Source organism: Lates calcarifer, unplaced genomic scaffold (assembly GCF_001640805.2).
Source record: "Lates calcarifer isolate ASB-BC8 unplaced genomic scaffold, TLL_Latcal_v3 scaffold_22_48, whole genome shotgun sequence".
NCBI lineage: Eukaryota > Metazoa > Chordata > Actinopteri > Centropomidae > Lates > Lates calcarifer.
Genome location: NW_026118150.1, coordinates 1 through 25045, shown reverse-complemented (window position 1 = coordinate 25045; position 25045 = coordinate 1). Strand labels below are relative to the sequence as shown.

At 40.4% G+C, this 25045-nt stretch overlaps 2 protein-coding genes across 3 annotated transcripts; one reads left to right on the top strand and one right to left on the bottom strand.

Moving 5' to 3' along the window:
* Positions 1–1670: 1670 nt before the first annotated feature.
* LOC127142232 (vacuolar protein sorting-associated protein 8 homolog) lies at positions 1671–19839 on the bottom strand (the record flags this gene model as incomplete). Its single annotated transcript, XM_051069511.1, is given in 10 exon segments — positions 1671–1730; positions 1840–1993; positions 3286–3353; positions 3530–3616; positions 5689–5813; positions 15380–15434; positions 16161–16193; positions 16415–16511; positions 16707–16837; positions 19771–19839. Coding segments are annotated over 10 exon segments (879 nt in total), but the record flags the coding sequence as incomplete, so codon positions are not given.
* LOC108896002 (DELTA-sagatoxin-Srs1a) lies at positions 8877–14103 on the top strand. Of its 2 annotated transcripts, XM_018695025.2 has the most exons (3): positions 8877–11353; positions 12564–12670; positions 13492–14103. In XM_018695025.2, the coding sequence occupies exons 2-3, from the start codon at positions 12603–12605 to the stop codon at positions 13916–13918; spliced, it is 495 nt and encodes a 164-aa protein (XP_018550541.1). In that variant the 5' UTR covers positions 8877–11353; positions 12564–12602; the 3' UTR covers positions 13919–14103. The 2 variants fall into 2 exon arrangements, with proteins under 2 accessions (XP_018550541.1, XP_050925469.1); XM_051069512.1 differs by lacking the exon at positions 8877–11353 and having other exon boundaries at positions 11506–12670.
* Positions 19840–25045: the final 5206 nt, after the last annotated feature.

The following is a 25045-nucleotide window of genomic DNA, read 5'->3' as shown; positions in this document are numbered from 1 at the left end:
ACACACACACACACACACACACACACACAGAGACCCCCCTCCAAAAATCCATCAAAGAGTAATACAATGGCTCCATCTATAGGATAAAGTAGAGAGTCGCAACAGGAAGTTACCCCAAAATCTGAGGTTTCAAACAGGAAGTTGGGTTTCTGAACTTTGACGGGCCAGAACAGGCACACGCTTCGACCAAAACTCACAATTTTCGGAGCCAGTCTTCCAAAAATTGTCAAGGAGGGGCTGACAACATTTGAAGTGAATCTGGTCACCCGTCTAGAAACTGGACATCACACTATAAAATATGTCATTTCCTGCTATAAATAGGTGGCGCTACAACAATTGTATGAATATTGACATATGGATGTGTGCAGATAGGTACCATTAACAATCCTGTAAAGTTTGATGCAGTTTGGACAAAGTATGGCCGAAATATAGCAAATTTAAAGCAACTTCCTGTTTTGTGGCGAGTGATCGAACTTTGAGGGGCCATAACTTCCACGCCCTTCAATGAAAAGTCCGAAACTTTTGCAATTTAACTTCGTCTATGTCTTAAGAACAAATTATCAAATTTTGAAGTCAATCGGATAATGCGTCTAGGACTAGTTCGCGTTCAAGCGACCCCTGGAAATGGCCAAAAACACACATTTTTTTCACCTTCCGGTCAAAATAAAAATACTTTCTGTTGGGTTTAGGATATGGCTCCAAGAGACTTTTTGGTGCGTCATGGGATGTTACATATGTGTGCAGATTTTCAGATTTTTAGGCGCAACGGGCTTGAGGGGCTGTTCCGTTTAAAAATGTAGGTGGCGCTACCGAGGCCATTTTGCCACACCCATGCTCAAGACCCCTAAATTATTAAATTTTTCGCCGTGCCTGACGCGTCTGCAAATTTTCAGGAGTTTTGACGCATGTTAAGGCCCTCAAAAAGGCGATCAAAGAGGCGGAAAAAGAAGAAAAAAAATAATAATAATAATAATAATAATAAACCGAACGAAAACAAGAGGGTCCTTGCAACTCGTTGCATGGCCCCGTTGGGCCCACGCAACTCGTTGCTCGGGCCCTAATAATAATAAACCGAACGAAAACAAGAGGGTCCTTGCAACTCGTTGCATGGCCCCGTTGGGCCCACGCAACTCGTTGCTCGGGCCCTAATAATAATAATAATAATAATAATAAACAGACCGAAAACAAGAGGGTCCTTGCAACTCGTTGCATGGCCCCGTTGGGCCCACGCAACTCGTTGCTCGGGCCCTAATAATAATAATAATAATAATAATAAACAGACCGAAAACAAGAGGGTCCTTGCAACTCGTTGCATGGCCCCGTTGGGCCCACGCAACTCGTTGCTCGGGCCCTAATAATAATAATAATAATAATAAACAGACCGAAAACAAGAGGGTCCTTGCAACTCGTTGCATGGCCCCGTTGGGCCCACGCAACTCGTTGCTCGGGCCCTAATAATAATAATAATAATAATAATAAACAGACCGAAAACAAGAGGGTCCTTGCAACTCGTTGCATGGCCCCGTTGGGCCCACGCAACTCGTTGCTCGGGCCCTAATAATAATAATAAACAGACCGAAAACAAGAGGGTCCTTGCAACTCGTTGCATGGCCCCGTTGGGCCCACGCAACTCGTTGCTCGGGCCCTAACAAGCCAATAGAAGTGCAGACCTTGCTGTATGGAAAAGTCATCCAGACTTTCAGGGAAGGCTTCAGTCCAATGACCAGAATCTGGTGAAAGAACCCCAAAAGACAAAAACATCAGCAACTTTACACACAGCTGGGTGGTAAGAAAAAGACTGCAGATGCACTGTGAACAAAGATGTGTGTGTTTGTGTACTTTAGTGAGAGAAGCCATAGCCAGCAGAGAGTAGTGTGTGATGGGATGGTCTCTTAAGTCTGGAGGAGCACGCAGTGGTTCAATACAGCAAACCTCCCCTTTAGAACCACTGAAGAGACATCGAGAGTCACAGGACCGCATCCCCATCACCCGCCTAGGAACATAGAGAAGCTGATACTTTTACCAAAAAAACAGTAGGGGCTTATTAGATTATAAATGATCAGTCTGGTTGTCATGTTTACCTTTTGGTTGACAACACCAAGAGGGAGAGAGGAGGACAGAGACAGAGAGAGAGAGAGAGCAAGAACCAGGTGAGAAAGTGGACAGACAAGAGCACATAGTCATAAAGCCGTGACAGCTTCTGTAGACTAGTTAGTCTCACACAACTTATTTTTATGACCTTCTTGATCCAAATTCTGAAGGACATTGTTAAAAACATAAGCTTGAATTACTGATAATATTAATGTGATGAGTGACAGTTCATTTGAGAAAATGCCATCCCTGACATAAGGCCATTCACTAGAGAGAAGACAGCTGTTGTTTAACAGAGCAGCAGTTCATCCCTCACAAACTCTTTGACAGGTTTTGACAGCAGAGAACACACAAACCAACACCAGCAAATTTAGGCCTGTCATCAAGTTACTAACAGAAATAACATGAACTAGCGACAGCTGATATGGTGTACCACCAGTGATGTCATATTTACCAGTGTAAGTGAAGCTCAGCACCAGCTAAAATGAGAAACTGCAGCTGATTGGTTTTTTTTTCACTGTTAGAGCTGAGTGAACCCGTGTGTCTTTCCAACCTCACAGTTGGTTTGAACCCAGAGCCAGTCACCACTATGCCCAATTCATATTTCACTTTCACATGCTAATTTTCATTGGTTTATGCAGCAGGATGCTGCACTGTGGATGCTGGTCAAATTAAAGGAGAAGAGCTGCACTGCAAACAGGCTGCAGTGGACAAAACACAGCAGAGTATAGTGATGGAGGGATTAGATTTCCAGTGACTAAAGTGACAGCACAGTTTACTGCTTGAACAGTAACAGTCAATTTATGAGAATAAGGCATCATTAATACAACCAAAATAAACACAGACAGCATTTGTTCTCAAGTAGCCATGATAACATTATTAATATAGGACATAATATAATTCATCAGAATGAGAAAGAGAACAGACCTCTAATATCAATGTACATGTTAGCTCAGTGACTGGAGTATCCTTCAGCCATAATGTTTCAAAGTACTTCTTAATTCCACATTTTAGGTGCCCAGACTGAAAAATAATTTTGACATTAACAATATTAACCCTGAAGCAGCACCACAGATTGTTAGAAACTACTACAAAAGTGATGTAGCAAGGCTATGAATGATGTTCTGGTAGGGTTAGGGTTAGGGTTAGGGTTAACCCTAACCCTAAGTTATTTCATTCAAGCAAATCATTTACCTGAAGGCCAGCTCAAAAACAGATCCTCCACTGTCATTGCACACCGCGAGAGTTGGGTCATCTGTGAACTAGAGGCGAGAATAAGAAGAGACAAATCTCAAATGAAAATAATCAGTGATCCAACCCACGTAACACCAGGACCATTATGTTTTTATTTATTCTGTATGACACAGTAAGTTTGTTTTGTTGTTTGGGAAAGGTCTTTTTAGAGCAGAGAGTGTTGACTGTTGCCACTACACCGTACCTTCACATGCAGTATAGCTGTTCCTGGAGGGTGGGCATCAGTGATAGTTCTCAGAAGTTTCCCATTGGCTAGATCCCACATTGTAATCTAATCATGCAGACAGACAGACAAAGAAAGGCTGCTCAGGATGTAAAGTTAACACAACAATGGTAATCAATCAATTTCAGTCACTTAAATAAATACTGCTGTTGACTGTGTTTGCATATTTAGTTGATGATTTTTTACACATACAGAATTATATCACTGCTGCAAATACTGTGAGGAAAGCATGAGTCTGTTGAATTTCCATTTACTGGCCAAGGGAAATGTTGAGTGGAGCTTTGCTTCACAATAAATATATATTTTTGCACATACATACATACATTAAAGATGAAAAACTCAATATACATAAAGGTGTTGAGCTGTAAAGACTAAAGTGAATACCAACATTCTACTGTATCAACTGACCACCCTCTACCACCTCGGGGTAATCCAGTGCTTTTAATGCCCAAAACAAAACCTGGCACCTGATAAAAACAGTTAGAGGAAATCAAACGAAGTGGCAGAGCAAAAAATGGGTCAAATCATTTATGATTGAAGTGCTGTAACATATGTATCTCGATATATGCCAGAAGGGACATGCCACTACATAATACTCTTCCTGATATTACCTCCCATCAGCAGGTGCCTCTTAAAACTGGGAGAGCAGGTAGATAGCCTGAAGCAGTGTATCGCAGGACTGTATGGTTATGGCCAAAATTATCATCACAATATTGAGATCATGATTTTTTTTAATCACAATTATTCACTGGCTTTAAGGACACTTTTATTGCATGTTCAGATTTAAATAAACAGGGCACTGCTTTCACTTCCATGTTGTGCCACTTTCCTGCTAATGTGTACATCTTTGCATCAAAATAAGACCGGTCCGTAATAACAGTGCATCCTCCAGAATTAAAATATAAATAAAACTGTACCAAACCTTTCTGATCAAAATTAAAACAACAGTGCACTGCTGTTCAGTGTCAGGGATTCAGCGAGGTAAAGCTGGAAATATTATTCTTCTTGGCCTTCATTTCAGTCATTCCACTGCAGTTTATGGTGTTTTTTCACATGGTTGAACAAATTATTTGTTTTGCTTTACAACACAGACACAATCTCGTGTACTCTTTGCATATGATTTGTTCTTGTCTAACATCAATCTGCACTAAATCCTTAACACTTCCAAACACCAGATGATGATCAGTTTCCAGGGCCTAGCTCTTCTCCCTCTGCTCAAGGCATTTGATTTTTGACCACTTGCTCTCTGTTGTTACTCTTCTACTCTGACCTGCTGGGTGGGTGCACAGTGGCAGGTAGCTGGTTGTTTAGGAGGCACTTGGTTTGATATGGAGATGAGTTTAAAATGTCAGTTTTGCAGTCGATCACGTTCATTTATTTGTGGAAAGCCAAAATTGTGAATGACATTAATATTCGATTAATTGTGTAGCCATAATGTACTTCTGCACAATATGAGTATTTTTGAAGGGGGTGGCAGCCAATTTTGAATCAGGTATGGTTTTTGCTTGTTATAGACACTGTCTCTGAACTCTTTGGTCAAACCTCTTACTTGCACATGAGGTACATGACAGACAACATAACCAAAAAGAAAAAATAATAAATTGCACAAAAGAGCCATATAAAGAAACTTAACCTGCCCAACTTTGTGTTCTTTAGTTCCATTTATCCAGGCTCTGGTGTAGCCATTTAAAAAACAAGTGTAAAGATGGATAATGTCATGTACATAACAAGTGCATACAGCATACAGTAAGTTTTCATGTTAAATAATTTCTTGAAAAAACCATATGCGCAGTAGCGTATTGTCACAAGCTACACTACACTAGCATTTCATTGTCAAACTAAGAGAAGTATCAGTTATCTGGACAACAACCTAAGATTTTCAGTTAAAGCAATCAACCCTCTCAGAGCACCACTGATCCCCATCAGGACAGCCTGCTACAGAACAACACATACTGCATTCAAACCATCAGCACATACCCTGTTAAATTTTAACCAGCTGCTGTTAGGCTCGTCAGTGTCCTGTCTCCACCCTGTCAAGTTTTTTTTTCAACTCTAATCAAAGCTAAGTCAACAAGCCTGTGATTGCGTATTTGTGTGTCTGAATATATTGCATACAGTACCTGTCCTTTGGCAAACCCACAGAGAAGTCGTGAACAATCCTGGTTGATGCTGAGGGCAGAGACAGCTCCAAACTCTGCCCCAGTTGTCTTGGTACCCAGACAGAGTCGCAGGGCCTGGTTGGTATCTGGAGAGGAAGATGAAGAGGAAAATTAATTGCTGAAACAGTGGTACAGACCTAGAAAAGGTGTGGATTTTAAAATGAATTCAAAAAAAGAGAGAAAGAAACTCAAGTTTTTCCCAGTCCTCAGACTTAACAGTGGAAAAACAGAATCAAACAGCACATCAGTACCAAAAACACAACACACTGGAACCAAATGAAAAAACTGCTAATTGCAAATAACCCAATCAAACAACAAAGCATGCACCAAAGCAGCGCAGCCAAAAAAAAGGTTATGAGCAGTGACGTCTCAGAGCCAGTCAGGTTGAACATAAAATGAACAATATCAAGCATGAGTGAACCATCTGACAGTGATGTTCATACCTTTTCCTGCCCAGGCATCGTTATGTCAGCAATATAAAGAGACATGGATCAGCACTGCTGAAACCTCAGCCCCGGTCAAACCCCAAACAACATCACAGTAAGAGCTTGAAACTCAATCATTTTATATCTGTCAAGACCAGCAGCTCTTTGCATATTTTCATGTTTTCCACAGGAAATTACAATAACACTATAAAACTTTGATATATTATTCATATATTCATATATTTCGGAAAACATTTAACCATTCTGAAGACTCTTTAAGAAGCTTTTTCACAAAACAAAGCCAAACTATAAAATTAACAGTTATGTTAAGAGACCATGGGCTGGACCAACGAGTGGCCAGGGGTGGTCACTAACCTTGGCTAATAAAAGTTGCCAGGAATAAAGAACATTTTTTAACTTGGTCACAAAATTCACAGTATAAAATATATATATATATATATTTTTTTTGTTTTGTTATATTTATTTGCATTAGGACATTCTGAATGACTGTATTTTCCTAGGAACTTTAATTAGTGATGGACCCAGAGATAAGGATGAGGCTCTATCATCCACAGTTCAGCATTCAGCAAGTAAAGGTAAATCTAGTACAATATGTACCGGATCTAGTTTATGTTATTGCTTAATCATAATCAATTAATACCTGTAATATGTGTGCTTAAACATATTGTTTTGAAAGACAATGCAAAAAAAGGAAAAAACTAGAAAACTACTGGGCTGTCGATGAAACTGTTGCCTTGTGGACCCTTTAACCAATCAGATTTCGAGCTGGAGAGACCAGGGGCCATCTAGCAGGCCTAACATGACGTTGCCATTTTCATGTTATTTGATTGGACAGCCAGAGAGCATACTGGTCAGAGCTAGCAAACCGCATACTCTATAGCTACCGGTGCAAGCTAAAACATTAACAAACAGACAAACAGTATAGATTTAATTGATGTTTTTTAAACCGACAACAGCTGAAGGAGGAGGACTCTGTGACTCAGTGACTCTGTTACAGAGGTTATCTGTGCATCTCGGTTCCAACAATAACTCCTTTTCTATGGAGGCTAACGCTGAAAGTCGAGTCTGCCCACTCGCATAAGTTTTAGTTCATTAGTTACATGACATGTCTGTCTGCGATGCAAAGATCTGTTATACTGTGTTTCTGTATATTGTGGATGGTTTCTATAGCCATGACATCATAATGACAGTATTAAGAGGTGGGTTAATTCGGGTAGGACACCAGTGAAGGCCTAGGTGTGAAATGCACGTCCTGCCGCTGCTAAGAATACCATTTCACGGCTGTATGTCAATTTGCAATTAGTATGTGACTTCATGGGTTATGGCTAACAATGTGTTTTATGCGGTCACAGTGACCCCGACCCTGACCACCAAAATTTATCAATTTCATCTTTTAGTCCAAGTGAATATTTTTACCAAATTTGAAGGGATTCCCTGCAGGCGTTCCTAAGGTATCGCAAGTATCAGTATTCAGGCCAAAAACCTGTTCTGCAAAGGTACAGTGATCTTGACCTTTGATCACCAATTTAATCAGTTTATCCTTGAATCCAAGTGAATGTTGGTACCAAATTTAAGAGATTCCCTCAAAGCATTACTGAGATATTGTGTTCACGAGAATGGGACAGACGGACAACCTGAAAATATACTGCCTATGGCTGCATGAAAACAATAATTTAACTAAATGTCTAACTTTTTGACACAATAACAAAATATTTTATTGTGTGACCAGACACGTCACCTGCCAGATCACAAAGATGTGCACCAACAGAGGTGTCCATGTTTTTTCGGTTGGAGTGCCAGTGACAGAGGTGGCTCCACATTCTTCAGGTCCCAACCAGGCTTATCACCAATGAGATTAACAAGGAAAGCCTCAACAAACATGATGGTCAAGTGTATTACTAAGATATGAGACCCAGCTGTAATTCACTACATTTAATAATAATAATAAATAATAATTAATAATTATCATAATAATTAATTAATTAATCACCTTCCTTCCCATAGCCATCTTGCAACCATCTTGCTATGTCAGAGCCAGCAATGGGATGGTTGACAGAGTGAAAGGACTTTTAAATCAGCACTCTCCAGAGGCTCAAAGGACAACACTGACAGTGCATCTAAAACTGTGGGCAATACCACAAAGGAACTAAAGGCTTATACACAGGGTGCAGCCAGCAGGCCCTCTCTATTATAAACCTTCTTATCATCAAGGAATGCTGACCAATGGGCCCATTACCAAAACCCACACGACAGGCTGAGATAGCAGCCAAATAGACCTTTGTGGAAAAGGCCTTACCATCGTCCAGTAAATCCTGCAGGAGGTATAATACTTTCAGAACAGAGCACTGGAGGAAATAATGTCCCCAGTTTCACACCATTTCTAAAACACACCCCACTTGCCATCATACAATGGGCATGTAGATGGTGCCCTTGCACTCGGAACAGTTTCAATCACTGTCAGGGGCAAACCCCAGTTATATTCAAAGTCAGCCAAATGCTCAGGGTGTGGATAAAAATCTGCCCGTGCAGCTGTGACACTAAGTCCTTGCGCAGTGGCCAAGGTTTACCATGAAGGAGTCGCATAACTCCATATCCATGGTCTGCTGGGCCAAAGCAGGGCTATCAGAATCAAACACAGTCGCTGCTCCCTCACTCTGATCAGTACCAGAGCAATAAGCATCCAGTCCCAATGGGGCTGACGTCATATGTACAGGAGGACACCCAGAGCTGGAAATCCCACATACTCAGCAACCCCTGAGGAATGACGGAAATCACCAAGGCCATGAGCCCTGTCAGATGCAGACAGGCTGTCAGCAAGACTGAGTTCCCCCTCTGAAACAGAGAGTTGTTGGCAAAATATGCTCAAAATGAAACTGTTTTTTTTTTTTTTTTCCTTTCTACGACCTGAGGCTTGAACAGGGTTCAGAGCTGCTTCAACACACTTGCTGAATACCCTTGGGCAAATGACAGCTCAAATGGCAGAGTATGACACATACTGTATATGGTTATGCAGATCTACTGATGGGAACCAATTCCCTGGCTGAATTGAGCAGAACAGGACATGTGTGTGCAATCTGAATTTGCACAAGTCAACACTCAGGTTGAACTGTGCATGTGCGCCAGTCTTTCGCTTTGACAACTAAGGTGCCCAGGGCACCGTCTTGGAGCAACACAGGAGGAAAGTGTGCCTTTCCACAACAGTACACGGAATGAATATGGTGGGTCATTACACAGCTCTGAATGGGACACTGTCAAAATTTTTCTCCTGTATGGGTGGTAGGAAGATGCTGATCTGTTACAGAGAGGCTCAGAGCAGGAATCTCTTTGAGTCTCTCCAAGTTTCCACTAACCACAGCTCCTAAGTCGATTGTCTCTTCTTTTCCTCCAGCAAGCAGAAGGAGCAGTTCAATGCGGCAGGGGCATGGGTTGGCAGCCACTCTGGTACCACTCTGGTACCTTGAATCTAGCTAGGGCCCTCTCGCTGCCCTAGCTGAAAATCCTGGGTGGGATGGCAGTGGCTGACCAGATGCCGCCTTCAGTGAGAGGCAGAGGTCAAATGCCTCCCCGTTCTTCTTTCCTCAGGTTGCTAGTCTACTGCATGGAGGTAACAGTGTCTCCAGACAATCCCTTAACCTGTGACAGGTCAAATGAGGAATCCATGATGACCTGCTTATCCTGGTCCAGCAGGCTGAAAAGATTAAGCCAGCCCTGAAACGCACCTCTAGACACACCTCTAGGATGAGATCCATGATGACACATATTTCATCCCCAATGGTCAGACTCACAGAACTTATCCAAAAGGTGACTCATCTCCTGGAACAGCTCTGCCTGATAAGATGTCAGCAGAGTAAGAACATTTAGATTTTTAATTGAGTGGACTGCTTATTTGCAAACGTTTTTGTACCTGGTACATTTAATGAAAAATAATATTTCATTGGTCGATGTTCCAACTCTAACTTTGTAAAGCTGTAAAAAAAATTATGATGTATTTATGTAAACACATATTTAAGTAAACACACAAGAGAATTTTCTAGACTCAACCCTATGAGAGCCAAGATATGTGATGTAAAATAAATAAATAAGGACAAAGAAAAAGGAGGGAAAAAATCTACAACTTCCCCTATTTTACAGAAAACAGGGATTTTTTTGGCTTGTATAAAGTTGTTTTGTTTTCTCATATCAAAGCAGAGCGGTGAGTCAGTTTTTATTTATTTGGCAGTTGAGAGCTCGGGCACATTCTCTATTCCAATTCAAGCAATGATAATGCCTCTGTAAATACTACACATATAACTGATGTGACTGTGTTTTACACAACCTAATGCCTTTACACAATGCCCTATTACCTCTCATTATTATTGCTGCAACTCCTTTTGCCACTTAAACTGCGACATTACTACAACTGTCTCCAACTTAACTCTTATTTCATTTCAAATTACTTAAACAAAACCAAATTTTATCTCTTTAGAAGTTCACTGATTGAATTCAGTACGCTGACATCCATCCACAGATCAAATCAACTTTATCATTTTAATATACACTAATGTTTGTGCTTCTGCACATGGTAGATACTGTATTTTTTGAACAGTGATTGTGTAATCGCCAATTCACTGTGTGCATGGCCCTGTACTATAGAATTGCTGATGTTTTTGTTGGCTTGATTTTGTTTTGTTTTGTTTCTTTCCAAAAGGGGGGCATCTGACTGCAACTACTGTTCACTTAGCACCAGTTTCATTTCATGGACAATGAATTTGATCTATATATTGCTCCTCCTCATACTCTCTTTTGTAGTGTAACCCTGTGAACATGGCAGATCCTGAAGTCCTTCTTGTCCTGTCGACACGCCCTGTACAAATAATGGATACCCATTTTAAAGGTTCAAATAAAGAAAAAAGTTCAAACAAAAGCATGGGTCGACGTAATCAGTTTAATCCAATCCTGCCATGGTGATAAGGCAGTGACGAGGTCCGGGAACACCGGTGAGTGGGGAGCTGATACAGGGCAGGAGATAAGGAGGGAGTCAACTGGTACCATAAGATCCTGATTACCTAAGTCAATAAAAACCCACTGTGAGAGCAGCTCATTTACAATGTGACTTCACTACCACATCCTGAACCTGGACCAACAATCTGTCAGCTCAAATAACTGCTTCTAGATATTTTAACTCGGCAAAGCACTAAAAGGTAAGTACTCCTATATTCACATATTCTATTCTGCCTTTTAAGACAGTAGACATTAATGATTCTAGCTCATCTTTACTTGTGTGGGCTGCTTTGTTTCATTACTAGTTCTGTGCAATTTTTCTACACCACTCCTCATCAGTCTACTGGTAATTTGGTCATCTATTTTTAGATTTTTTTTGTAGTCTTCTATTTTTCACATTTAGTCAAGTTGATAATTTTTATTTGGAGTCCATTTTTACCCTGGACATCAACAATTTTAGTGTAGTCTCTGTCATTCCTGAATTAATTCAGTAGATCAGCATTAGCTTTTGCTGTATAATAAAAGGCAAAGACTGCACCAAACAAGCCCAGAAAAATGACAACTAATGATTACAATGATACAGTTACTTTTAAGGAAAAAAAACCTTGTTTACTGTGCGTTCATTATTTCTGTCCACGGAAACAGCTGGTCCAAATAGCAACCTATTCTCTTCTGCCAAGCCAGGCTGTTGCTATCATTTATTTTTCAGTCGCCTTCTCACTTGGCTAAGCTCCTAAAGCTGTGTTGCGCTGCTAGCTCCAGGCACCAGCACTGTTAGCGGTGCATTAAGGTCAAGGTGCTACTAGGAAGCTGACTCAAACTCAGAACCATGGATTAATATGTTTGAAAAAAAAAATAATAATAATAATAATTCTCTTTTTTTTCTAATTAAAGTTTATTTCATTAACAATATTATACAGAAATGTAGTCAGTTATTGTTTCATCTCATCAGTGGCTCATCTTCAAAAAAAGTTGGCTGTAAATAGTTTTCATTAATGAAATGAATACTGCATTAGTCAATTATTGTACTTAGGGGAAAAAAAGACAAAGTTCTCAGACAAAATGTTCCAGAATATAGTGAAACTGGATCACCTAAAGGCTGCTGGTGTAGTGCAGTTATTCAGCTAAAGGGGTGGACATCATTACTGACATTGGACTTGTCAAACAAGTAATAATATTAAAATACAAATTCCAGATAAATGAGTCATTGCCAGTGCCCAGCATGGTATATGCCGGGTCACTGCTGGTGGCATAACCTTGCTCAGCAGAACACAGCCATCATTACTTGGTATTAGTTCTATCTGTGCTCTGACAAACATTTACATCAGTCACCAAAACACAGTTCACTGTCCCTCTCCTTCAGAGGTGCTGAATTAATTGAAATGATTCTGTCTTGTCTCTGGTTCACAGCCAGCCTCTCCCCCTGCCACTGCTGAACACCTCATCACAATGCCTCATCGCAACTGCTCTGTTGAGATTAACAACACCTCTAGCTGCTACATTCTGGCCAACCCAAGGTAATGTATTGCTTTTTTACTTGTCTTTTTCTGAAGGTAGTGAGAGTGCTGACTTAGACAGGTCTTCAAGCTGTAGAGGTAAAATTTGGTAGGAAGCAGCCACAAATACTTCTTTGTCCTGCTTTTTTATTTAGTCAGTAACCACAATTGAATAAGGCCCAGATAAAGTTAAATGGCCATTTCTTTTCAGATTTACTTTTGTAGTGGTATGTATGTTTTATTATATGTTGTGCATACACACAACACACAGACTTTTAACCAAGCATATTTACCTCCTTGCTGTATCTTGCTGGGACAGCTTGGTGGCCTACATGTTAAAGTCAATCTGAATACTCACATGCCCATATGTTCACTAGAAGAGGTACTGGTTACTGTAATTGTACCTGCTGTTCATAATGGCCACGAAGAGATCCATTCTCAGGGCTATTTTAATGATGGAGGACACATCCCTTCTTCTATAGAAGGATGCATTGGAACTTGACTGGCCTGTAAGACCCCATCACCTCTGAAATGAACCAGAATGCAACTAGCTGTCCTCACTAAGGCTCTTGTAACTAAATGAAATGACATGTTATCATACCACATACGGGTGGGCTGAATTGCTCAGCATACTTTTGGCCATGCTGTGCATTATAATAGGTATGTCACATTACTGCAGTACTGTTATGCACTTGAGAAAACTGACTGTTTTGACTCCTTCTGGGTTCACATTCACATACTTGTAAGAGGACACAAAAAACTGTGAATGTAAAATTTAAGGTCTGGTTTGGAAAAGAAGATTCCTGTAAGCCCTGTCTGAATCATTGCGTGTCTGTGTTCAGGGTGTTCACTGAGAGTGGCTGCTGTGAGGTCCCTCTGCCACCCATGGTGGGTCCCTGCTCCGCTGCCACTGCACTGTTCAACAAGACCACCGGTGCTGCAACCGGTGCAGTTGGTGTCTTCACCTACGACCTTTTCAATGCTGACCTGAATGACTACAGCCACATCATGGCTGTAATGTTCTCCGTGCCCTACGACCGAAATCTCTACTCCAACTGGTTCGCTGTGGGGATCTTTGACAGAGGAAATGACTGCGACTACAATTTGTATGATATTATGTATAATGGAAGTGAAAACAATTTTGTAAGAGCAAAAGCTGATGGCTCCTGCATTTCTTATGAGGGAGATTATGTTATTGTCAGTGCCTCCATGTCAGACTCAGGTGAAGCTGTCCTGAGGGTGGATGTCAATGACACTGGCATGTATTAAGTCAAAAGAAGGAACATCCAACTGTTGTTATGTAAGCCATATCAGATGATCACAGTAACTTTAATAAAATATCACATAAGTTGTGTGCATTAACCAAAAATACTTACAATATGTGTGGAAATGACTGTACACTAGAAATTGGCTTTAATAAGCTGATGCCTCACAAATAAAAAAGAAGACTGGTATGTATGCGTCAGGTCATGTCCTCTTTGCATTTGTCCATTATTGATGAAATTCAGCCATGTAGAAATTGTATTTGTCTAAAATTCTTACAATCAGAGTTAATGCAGATTTCTTTCAGCTGATTAGACCTTTAGTGTGTTCTGTGAGACCCAGATGATGCAGAGCTGTTTCTGGACATTTTTTAATATTAATATTTATATTAATTAAAATTCATTAACTTGGTTTAGGTCTAGCTCCACAATAACAAAACATAATCTGCCTCACAGCTTTCTTTAGAGGAACTCCTACAATGTTTGGACAATGTCCAAGCATTTGACAGAGGATGTGAGCATGGATCCTGCTGTAGCAGGAACATCTGGATGGGATCTGGATTAGACTCTCCACAACCCCAACTTTAAAAAAGTTTTACACTAAATGTGATGCAACATGATGGAACAGGACAATTGTCTGAGATGACTGATCTGAATTTCATGAAGTGGTTTGACAATGTCATCACCTTGACCCTGTAGGGAGACTTGTGTCCTGCATGAATTACACAGGAAGTCTGTTTTAGGTGTGTGTGAGAAGGACAGACACTAGAGGGCAGAACAGTATTTTGCACAGGTTGTGGTCAATATGAGTGTGTGAATGATGTGGCGAGAGAGATTTTTAAATAGTGAGTTTATAAATACTTACCTTTGCCTCCTCATAATTTACACACAATTTAATTATCTAATTGGTATTATGTTACACTGAAGAGGGCAAACAGCCAGGTGTGTGGCTTTGAGACAAGTCAGATATGTATGTAGGAATGGGAACTTGTCAAATCCAGGAGTTTCATTCAGAATCAAAGCTGTAATCACTGACAGTAGTAAGTCTAACTGCTATGTGAACACAAACTGTAAGTAGTCATTTCATTTATCATTAAATATGCATAATGAAACCATTTCTGACCTGCTGTCCTGTAGTTTCAGTATTAAAGATGATTCTGTTGCACATAGAAATGCTCACCACTGATACTGCTAAACAGCAAACAGCTCAACCAATCATGGTTGACTAAGCCAGCTCTAAGACACAGTATGGTGTCTTAAACTCTAATCCATCATGAATCCCCAATAAAGTATCTTTAATTCAATTTATAACAGCAGCCCATGATAACTTATTTTAATGCAATATAACTGGTAACTACACTTAATGAGCTTATGCTGTGTTTTCTTTGCACTGTAAAATGTCTTAAATGGGAAAATATCCTTTCCATCACTGTGTGCATATACAGAGGGTAATCAAGTTTAGACTCACCAAACACCAGAGCCAGGCCATGAGACGTTCCCACAGCAATTACACCTGACACTGTCTGAGCACACACACAAAAAAATGCAGCTTAGGATTGATTCGAGGAAGTCAGGAAAAGCCAGAGAAATCCCAGAAACCAATGTCAAACTCTCCTTCCAAAGGTTCATACAATCAAAGATCTCCAACACAGACACACCTGTGGGTGATACTAGATAATACCACTTTCTCTAAAGTTTTTTGCAGTGGCAGTATTCTCAATGCACTACATTTTCATAAACTGTGACGGCCTCTTGCAGATGTGCGCACTCTTACATTGTCTGTTGGTTTCTCTCTTACATCTGTCTTTCTATTGAGCAGTTGAGAAAATAAGTGAGTCATTGCTGAGGCAGCTTTGAAAATATCTTTAACCTTGCTTTCTGCTGTTCATTGTTGTGTCTCATAAACAGCTCTACAGTATTGTTTGTAGTTGATGGAAATTATCATAGTGATTCAAATAAATGCAAAAACCTTCAATGTGGGGCACCCAGACAGCGTGATGGTTATGGCCCATACCTGTAATGTCCCCTGGATAGATTTCCTGTCTGCATGTTACTATCACGTTGATGACGACAAAATACCAAAAGCAGCACTTTCACCTTCAACTAATTTCCCATGTTACCCATATAAAGCCACTTTTGAAATGATGAAATTGCTAAAAATGCATCATGAGGGCATATACAGAAGGTACACATGGTCAGCAATTTGGTGTTACCAAATTTGATTAATAGCTGAACAAACTAGTACTCACTATAGCAGTTGGCAGTCCAGCATCCACTTTGTCCTGAGTAAAAGATGTAACAAAATATACGTTTATTATGCTTGAATATAATCTGAAACAAAGGAACAAGTCTGAAGGCAGAAATAAAGCAAAACTTCTGTAACAAATCATCCAAATGGTTTTGCAACCAAAACTTCAACAGAACTAGAGCAGAAAGATGGAGTTACTATAACTGATGACTATCTAAACACAGGTGTGTGCGTGTATGTGTGTGTGTGTCTCACAGCAGCAGAGACGATCTGTGCAGAGATGCCCTTCAGCAGGCTGTGCCGAAGAACAGACCCATGAACTGTTGCATTCAGATCCACGGTCCTCTTTTTTCTTCACACATACATGTCCCCACGGGCAAACATGCACACAGATCAAACACAGAGAGAGAGAAGAAATTTTCCATTTTATTACCATGTACAGTGAGGCACACAGCAAAATAATACTTTAGGTTGTTAAGTACAGCTGCTCAAGTGCTGGACTCAAGTACAAGTTTGTGTATATGTGTGAGTGTGTGTGTATTGATACCGTTTGAGGTGTGCTGGGTCTCCACTGTCAGAGCTGGCCAGAGAGGATGTGTCACAGGAGTGAGCATCCATGTTGTCTGTGCTTAGTACGCAGGTGTCCTCCAACACAAATGGTTCCTCCTCATCCTCTAGCTGTGGACACACATGAAAACAAAACACACACACTTCAGCTCATAGGCATAGTGCTGCCGAAGCACACCAGAAGTAAGGAAGGACGTAAAATATTCGCAGTTCATATAACCCATTTAATTCATGTACATTAAGCTTTTGAAGATCCAATCATCACTAAAATGGAGTGGTAAAAGTTCACATTTACATTTGTTAACATTCCACCTTCAAAGTTGTTGGTAGCCTTTGAGAAGCACAGTGAATTACATTATTTTTTCATTAACTACTTAAGATGAAAAAACAGCAAAACATCTTTTCATTCATTATTTACTCCTCTAACAGGTTCTTTATTCATGATGCATTTGCAAAGAAACCTTAGAAAATCAGCTTTTTAAACTTGAACAGCTTGTACTTCATCCACAATACCTGCAGGAAATGAAAGCTTGCTTGGCTACATTTTACATTTATTAGAGGAGCTTGAGCTTGACCTCTGCTGTACTGCAGCTTTTTCCTCAGAGGGGATATTTCAAAGCAGCTTCCTTTGCTAGGCACCATTGAGTGAATTAAATAATTCAAACCAAAATCTGTTTGTTTGCCTATATTGCCTAAAGCCACACCAATTACAACCTACTACACCCATGGTATTATCAGTGTAATATTCTCCACATGATGAACCTATTTGAAGTCAGTCTAACATTTGATCATGTTCAGTTACGGTTGACTAATGTATGTTAACCATCATTGGAACAGCAGTTACATAAACAAGCCACAACTTAATCACAGGTGTGAACATGTGCATGTGCATCATAGGTGTGCTCTGGTACTCAAAGAGCAATACACCTCTGTCTCAGCTTGATGCCACTGTAACTGCTAAGAGACACTAAGCAGTTTGTATCAGTCCATCTCTTGTCCCACTCACAGTGCTTTGACACTGGAATTCTGCTACAGTTCCATTACAGAGCCTAGAGATCTGCTGACCTTCATCTTGGTTCTTCTGACTGCAACATTGAGTGTCTGCTCTCTACAGACAGGACTTCATTTCAAAAAGATAAAGGGCAAAAACATCACATCCAGGTGTGGAGTAACTGTACTGATTTTGATTGCATAGACTGGTCCATGTTTTAGTGGTACTGACTTCTGACCATGATGGTGTGTAGCTACAGTGCATATTGTTTTGTGTGGATAGTGTGAGTTCCAGAAGGGTTTTTCCTGTAACCAAATAATGGGTCTCCAAGGAAATGAAAGGGTTGCTCTGGGAACAAAGTTTTCTTTTAGAAGAGGAGATGCTGTAACTTGGAAGGAAGTTCACACAGAAACTGAACAGAACCAACTTGTCGATGACAGGTCTACACAACAAGTGCAACTTTATTGTGTTACAGCATTAGTTTTAAGAAGAAGTGAGAACAGTGAAGGAAATAAAGTCCTGTCTCAAATACAGACCAGGTTCTGTCTGTAGCTGAAATAAGGGCACCTGTTGACAATTCTACTTCTTGTTACTTCCAGGCTGGACTACTGTAATTCATTATTATCAGGCTGCCCCAACAACTCTCTAAAGACTCTGCAGTTGATTCAAAATGCTGCAGCACCATTACTGACAGGAACTAGGAAAAGAGACCATATTTCTCCTGTGTTAGCCTCTCTACATTGGCTCCCAGTCAAATCCAGAGTAGAATTCAAAATCCTCCTCCTCACATACAAAGCCCTTAATGGTCAGGCTCCATCTTACCTTAAAGATCTCATAGTCCCCTACAATCCCACCAGGACTCTGTGCTCCCAGAATGCTGGTTTACTGGTGGTTCCCAGAGTTTCCAGGAGTAGAATGAGAGGCAGAGCCTTCAGTTATCAGGCTCCTCTACTGTGGAACCTTCTCCCAGTCTGTCTGTCTGTCTGTCTTTCAAATACATTTTACTTACTCTATATCTTCCCTTTCCTGTAGTATTGTGCTCTTCCGTCTCTGTCTCCTCTTCTGTCTCTTTTTGCAGGTATTTCTGCCTCTGGAGCTGTAGAGTCTGATCTTTCCCTCTCTCTCTCCTTCTTAACCCAACCAGTTGAGGCAGATGGCCGCCCACCCTGAATCCGGTTCTGCTCGAGGTTTCTGCCTCTTAAAAGGAAGTTTTTTCTCTCCACTGTCGCCTAGTGCTGCTCATGGTGGGATTTGTTGGGTCTCTCTCTGTAGTTATAATAATCTAAAGAGTGTGGTCTAGACCTGCTCTATATGAAAAGTGCCTTGAGATGACTTCTGTTGTGATTCGGCGCTATATAAATAAAATTGTGAAATGTGAAAGTGAATTCTACTGTTTGACAATTCACAGTTTACATGTGTATTAACAAGTTTTTTGGCTTCACTAAGCCTAATAATGGGGATTCTGGATAACAAAGATAGATACTATATACAGTTGTATGCAAAAGTTTGTGGCATCTAGGACGGTCCACAGCACCCTGATCTACCCACAGTTTACAGTGATGTTCATGTCAGGAGACTGTAGCAGCCATTCCAAAAGCTTCAGCTTGTGTTTCTTGAAGCAGTTCATGGTGGATTTTGAGGTCTGCTCTGGATCATTGTTCTGACTGACTGCAGGACATTTGCATCTAGAATTTGCTGATATTCAGTGGAATCCATTCTTCCCTCTTTCCTGGCCACTGGCTGTCATACAACCCCAAAGCAGAATCTTTCCACTCCATGCTGAAGACTTGCCAAGGTGTTCTGTTGGTCAAATGTTGGTAAGGTAAGGTCTAATAACTAGAACCTGATCGTCAGTCAGTTGCGTAGAGGAGCAACTGTTGAGTGTTACCACAAGGTCTGGGTCAGAGAATTGAAAAAATCTAAACTAAAAGTAGGGCAGCTTCTCAAAGTTGACTGAAACTACTTTGTTATGAGGTTGTCAGTATACTGTTGGCAGTGTCTGATGCAGTAGGTACAGTGTAGTGTAGCAGTCAAAGAGTAACATGTACTTGACCTCATTGAGGATGCTCTCCAGTGTGGGAGGTGTGTCCACTTGGGGAATGTCAAACTCCTTATCATCGATCTGAGAACAGAAGTAAAACGAAAACAGAGAGTTAAGAAAGCAGTATTTGTTTCTCTGTGCTTCCTTTGTTATGTGCATATCTCAATCTCCTTCATGTGTCCTACTGGCAGCGTGTCCTCCATGTGAGTTACCCCAAGTTAACACGAGAAACTGCTCACCACCACTATGCAGGTGCTCCTAAAGTGATCATCCTCCTAGTATAGACTGACTGAAGACTTCCAACAGAAATTCAAACTAACTGACTGGTTACCAATCAATGGTATTTGAAAGCAGCAAATTAGCTTTTCCTGAGCTGAGCAGAGCTGTGAAGCTCAGAAGTTAAGATTAATCCAAGGTTCTCTCATGTTCACCTTGCAGAAGCTTTGGTGTAGTTCATGTGACATTATTTCCACTGAGCACATGTCAAAATGTGCCTTAATCTACTCCCTTTTTCCAGAGAAAAGACTTAAGTCCTCTTTTACTTTTTAACTTAAGTATGAAAAAAGTTCAACCTGTAAAAATCTAAAATCTAAATAAAATATAGTGACTGCAGATTTTCAAACATATATAACTAAATGTAGATCATCCTTATATTCTCCTTTCTGTGAAATAAGGAAAATGAACATGACTAACATATTCAAAAAGTAACAAAGAAGAACTGCTTCCATATGCATCTTCAGATCCATCTTATCTGAAAGCATTTCTACAGACGTCCACCACTTCTTAGAGTTCATACTGTCAGCTCTCCATGGTACTGAGGATGAGTACATTTGAAAGTAACATGGTGAATAAATGCATCCATTACAAAGCAAACATGAAGCTAATAACACACAGACTCTTTTATAAACCCTGGACAATTACATTATGGAGCTGTGGCTTCATTTACAATCAACAGCCAGAGCTTACAAATTACTGATGAAAAATGAGAGAAGAGTTAAGATAATATTTGCAGTATAAACCAAACAAAACTTTACATCAAATTAACGCAACAAAGAGAAAATGAAACTTATATGACAACTTTAAAAATCCCAAAAATCATGTGAAAGCTTGGCATTTCCCACTGAATGACATTTCCTGTTCCAGTTACTAGTCCCCTACAAAGATGTGATGCTCCCTTGGCTTGACTGGGTTTCTATACAACAGGAAAGCAAAGTGAACAGCTTTGTTAATTGTTCTGTTGAAGATTTGCAGAAACTGCAGACAGCACCTGTCACCTGCAGCTCTTCTAAACAACACTACAGCTGTTGCTGCTTTTCCATTCCTGCACTGTTATTCAAAAGTGATCAGCTGACATCAAGATTCCAAAAAATTCCTTGAACAGCAAAAAAAATTGATTTACAAGAGCAGAAACTTCACAAGGCAGACAGCCCTAGCCTAATACAGTAGGAGCAGATGAGAAAACTGCAGGGCAGCCATCAGAGTGTTAGACGAAGGACAGGAGTGTAGCTTGAAAAGTACAGATACCCAAACATAACACCATATAAAACCACGTGCAGATGACTAATTATTATCTCTCAAGCATGTTGAATAACTATAATTATCACCACCTCTTGTACATTTGGATGAGGTGGCTTTCATTCACTGTCACGTGGCATCTAACAATATTAGTTAGTTTAACCAACTGCCAACAAAACCAACAACAGTTTTAAATTATTTCTCACTTTTTATTTGGACATATGTTCCTATTAAATTGTCCACCCCTTTACAACAGTGAGCTTAGGCTAAATAACTGAAACCCCTCTCTGCATAAAGCAATACAGTTCAGCAGCACCACAAACTACAAGTGTTCCTAATAAACTGTTGGTATATGCATCTCTGTTGTAGCTAAACCATAAATCTGCAAAAATCTAAATCTGCATTCCCTCTTTATTTTCCTGGCTATATGTAAATGAGGGTCAGTCCTCCGCCACACCAGGAGGCGATGTGCACCTGAGCTGATGGTATCTGACAAAACCAGAAGAAGAACTTCTGACCTTTAGCAGTTTATAACAGTAACAGTTCAGCTAGCGTTAGCTAAACAACTTAACGATAACCAACACATGAGAAAATACAAGCAAGACAAAAGTTGCTTTGTCTTCACAGGTTCTCATATACACAGAGATCATGCAGTGGTTGAACTGAACAGCGATCAGATTAACATTATCACAGCTGAGTATTTGATTGTATGCATGGAAACATCCATCCATCAGCTATACTGCTGATTTTTGAGGGTCATGAGGGGCTGTAGCCAATCCTAGCTGACACCCTTAAGAGCTTGTCAGTCCACACAAGAAAAACATTCGTGAATGTTTTGTACACAAGCGTGAACGCTTGTGTACAAACAGCCAGAGCCATTTTTCTAGTTGCTAATGAGACAAAACAACTCCTTTCACTGTCACGCCTCTACACAGGTGTTTTTATTTGTTCTGGCTCATGGTGGAGCTGTACAGAACTATGTTAGATCTTACATGATGTCTGAAAACTCCATAGACCAATATGAACAATACAGGTGTAACTTATCTCATCATGATATGTTTAACAAGAGAGCAAAGGAGATGTCAATCAAGCACAGTCTCTTAACACCCACTCAGAGCAACCAATTCCAGTGCAGCACCTATACCATTTCCCTACCCACTCTCTGTTTGCATGTTTGTGAGGAGGGTGAGCCACATTAAGTGTCATTCCAAACCAATTACAAGCCACACACACCCAAAAGAAGCAGCACCACATTTGACCTGGGGATGGATTAAATGCCACATATCTACGTGTTCCATGTGGTTACTTCCAAATGACAGATAAAAAGCTGCCTTATCTCAAACATTTGAGACTATTTTTGGGCACACATGATGAATTAGAGGTTACATTGTGTTTTGGAGCTGACACCACTGTGTACCCAAGAACAGTACATGTGTTTTTAAATGTGACTTTCGCCTGTGTTGTACAGCTTCAGGGACTATGAGAAATAAGGATCTAATCAAATTAAGAATAGCAAATGAAAATATATTCAACTACAGAAGAAATGCAGCCAAAGAAGCATGGGGGTAAGTTTTACTTATTCATTTTTTTCTTTCACAAGCTTGCTATTCCATGAATGTGCCATGTCATTACGCATACACCTACATCGTTGCCAGTGCTGCGAGTAAGATTATCTCTTAGATAAATATTATTTAAGTACAATAATCTTTCTATATTTTGGGGAACAGTAGCAATTTCACTGTTTCCATCAGAGAAAGGTGAGGGTGTTCTAAAGCTTGCAAGTCTATGTATACCCTTTCCCCAATTAAGAGACCCTTCACCAGTGAAAACACCTGTGGTGCTGGCCTGTCGACCACAGAGGTTTTTGGGAAATGCTGTCCTAGTCATTTAGCACCTTTGGTTGACTCAAACTGTGGAATTCGTACTGATAATAGCACCTGCAAGTACCAATTTAAAAAGTTACATCCCATGTATAATATCCTCCAAATATCTAGGAAACGACGGCCATGAATCAGTTTACTGCTGCGGAATGTAGTAGGTGATACACAAAGGGAAGTAGCGGAGCCTGAACGCACCACGGACAGCACTGAAACTACCTTTACTTTTAAGTTTCTGAAAATTACTGGAAGTAAAAGCGTATTAATTCACAGTCCGAGGCGCTGTACCAACATTTCTTATTTCAATAAACCCTGTTTTGACAGCGCCGAGCTGCATAGTGAGTAGGTACTTCATCACGTGATAATGTTCAGACTTTGGGACGATCTGTTCATAGATGTATTGAAAGCTCCACAGTGATGGTTTCATTTAAAACCAGAGTCTGTGGCTTTTCATTTCTCACAATTAAATCTGATAGCAGAGAAATGTCTCTTTAAAATTCACTCAGTCTTCCTTAAACATCCATGCTAACAACGGGCAGCTTCGACAATCAGACGTGCGCAGACGGGCCTCATCTGGGGTGTCGAGATAATGTTGGGTTCGTTATTAAACGTGTTCTCCTTGGACCACAGGAGAAAGTATCCTGTAAGACCATGATCTAACGCAGCGGCTGTACAGAACCACTTGATGGAAGGAAAACAACGCCGGGAAAACAGACTGCTGCGACAGCACAGAGTTCATTCTTCCCGACTCCTCCACGCCAACACATTAGAATAAGTAGAGAATCTCTCACCGCGTCCCTCCATCAGGTTGAGCTGGGAGGAAGCAGAGAGCAGACTGCGGGCGTCCGGAGACTCCGACATCTCTGGTCTACATGGACAGACAGAATCTCCTGTGTCCGTCCGCGTGCCTATGACAGGAACTACATTCATTACAGCTTCCGCTTGAATTTCAGAATAAAGTTTGCATACCGCAAAACATACTGTATGTTTTGCAAAATAAAAAAGAACGTATGTATTGTAAATATATTGATGATATCACGATGGTAATAATAGTACCAAAAGAAAACTTACGACAGTCCTAATAGATGGCAAACTTGTAAAATAGTAAAACGTTTAATCACATTTCAGTGATTTTTTGAGAATAAAGGGCACACAGTTCTCCAAGAAAACCTGTAAATTTCAAACACTGTTGTTCATTGCACTGTTTTACATTGCCACCCTAACAACTAGAATATAGTTTTGCACGAATTTCATGACAGGCCTTCAATAAAATTGTATATAGCATGAATGCATATCCTATTTTATTTTTTTATGTAATCTTGTTTTATTTACTTTTGTCTTTATACTTATCTTTTATGTTACTGATACTTCTGCTATAGAGACATCAACAGTCGGGAACAAATTCCTTGTGTGTGTCAACATACATGGCCAAAAAAAACCGATTCTGACTCTGATTCTGAATAGCTCTCTGCTGTCTGCTTCTGATTAATGCCATTGCAAATGGTAACAGGAGTAATAAGTCTGTGTTTTAGTACTGCTGTCAGGTCAAAGTTCAAATCCCAGCAGACCACACAAAGAAAAAAACTGGTTAATGCTTGTGTGACAACCATGTGAGGAATCAAGTGACAAAAATGGTAAATCATGGGTTTAAAACAATGTCAGATGAGATTGGTAGGCTGTGGTATAGATAGGTGATAGCTGTGTGGAGTCTAATTCTATTAGGAGCATCACATCTGTTAAATGAGGGATGTACATGTGCTATCCAGTAGCTATCTGTGGGATGCACCAGAACAAGTCAGATACATGGAGGCCCCACCCTGCAACCCACTGGACCCAAAGGATCCGCTGCCAATGTCCTGGTGCCAGACACCACAGGACACCCTTAGAGGTCTCCC

Coding starts and splice junctions, on each gene's coding strand:
- LOC108896002 (XM_018695025.2), top strand. CDS start 12,603: ATGCCTCATCGCAACTGCTCTGTTGAGATTAACAACACCTCTAGCTGC. Junction 12,671..13,491: donor TACATTCTGGCCAACCCAAG/GTAATGTATTGC, acceptor GTCTGTGTTCAG/GGTGTTCACTGAGAGTGGCT.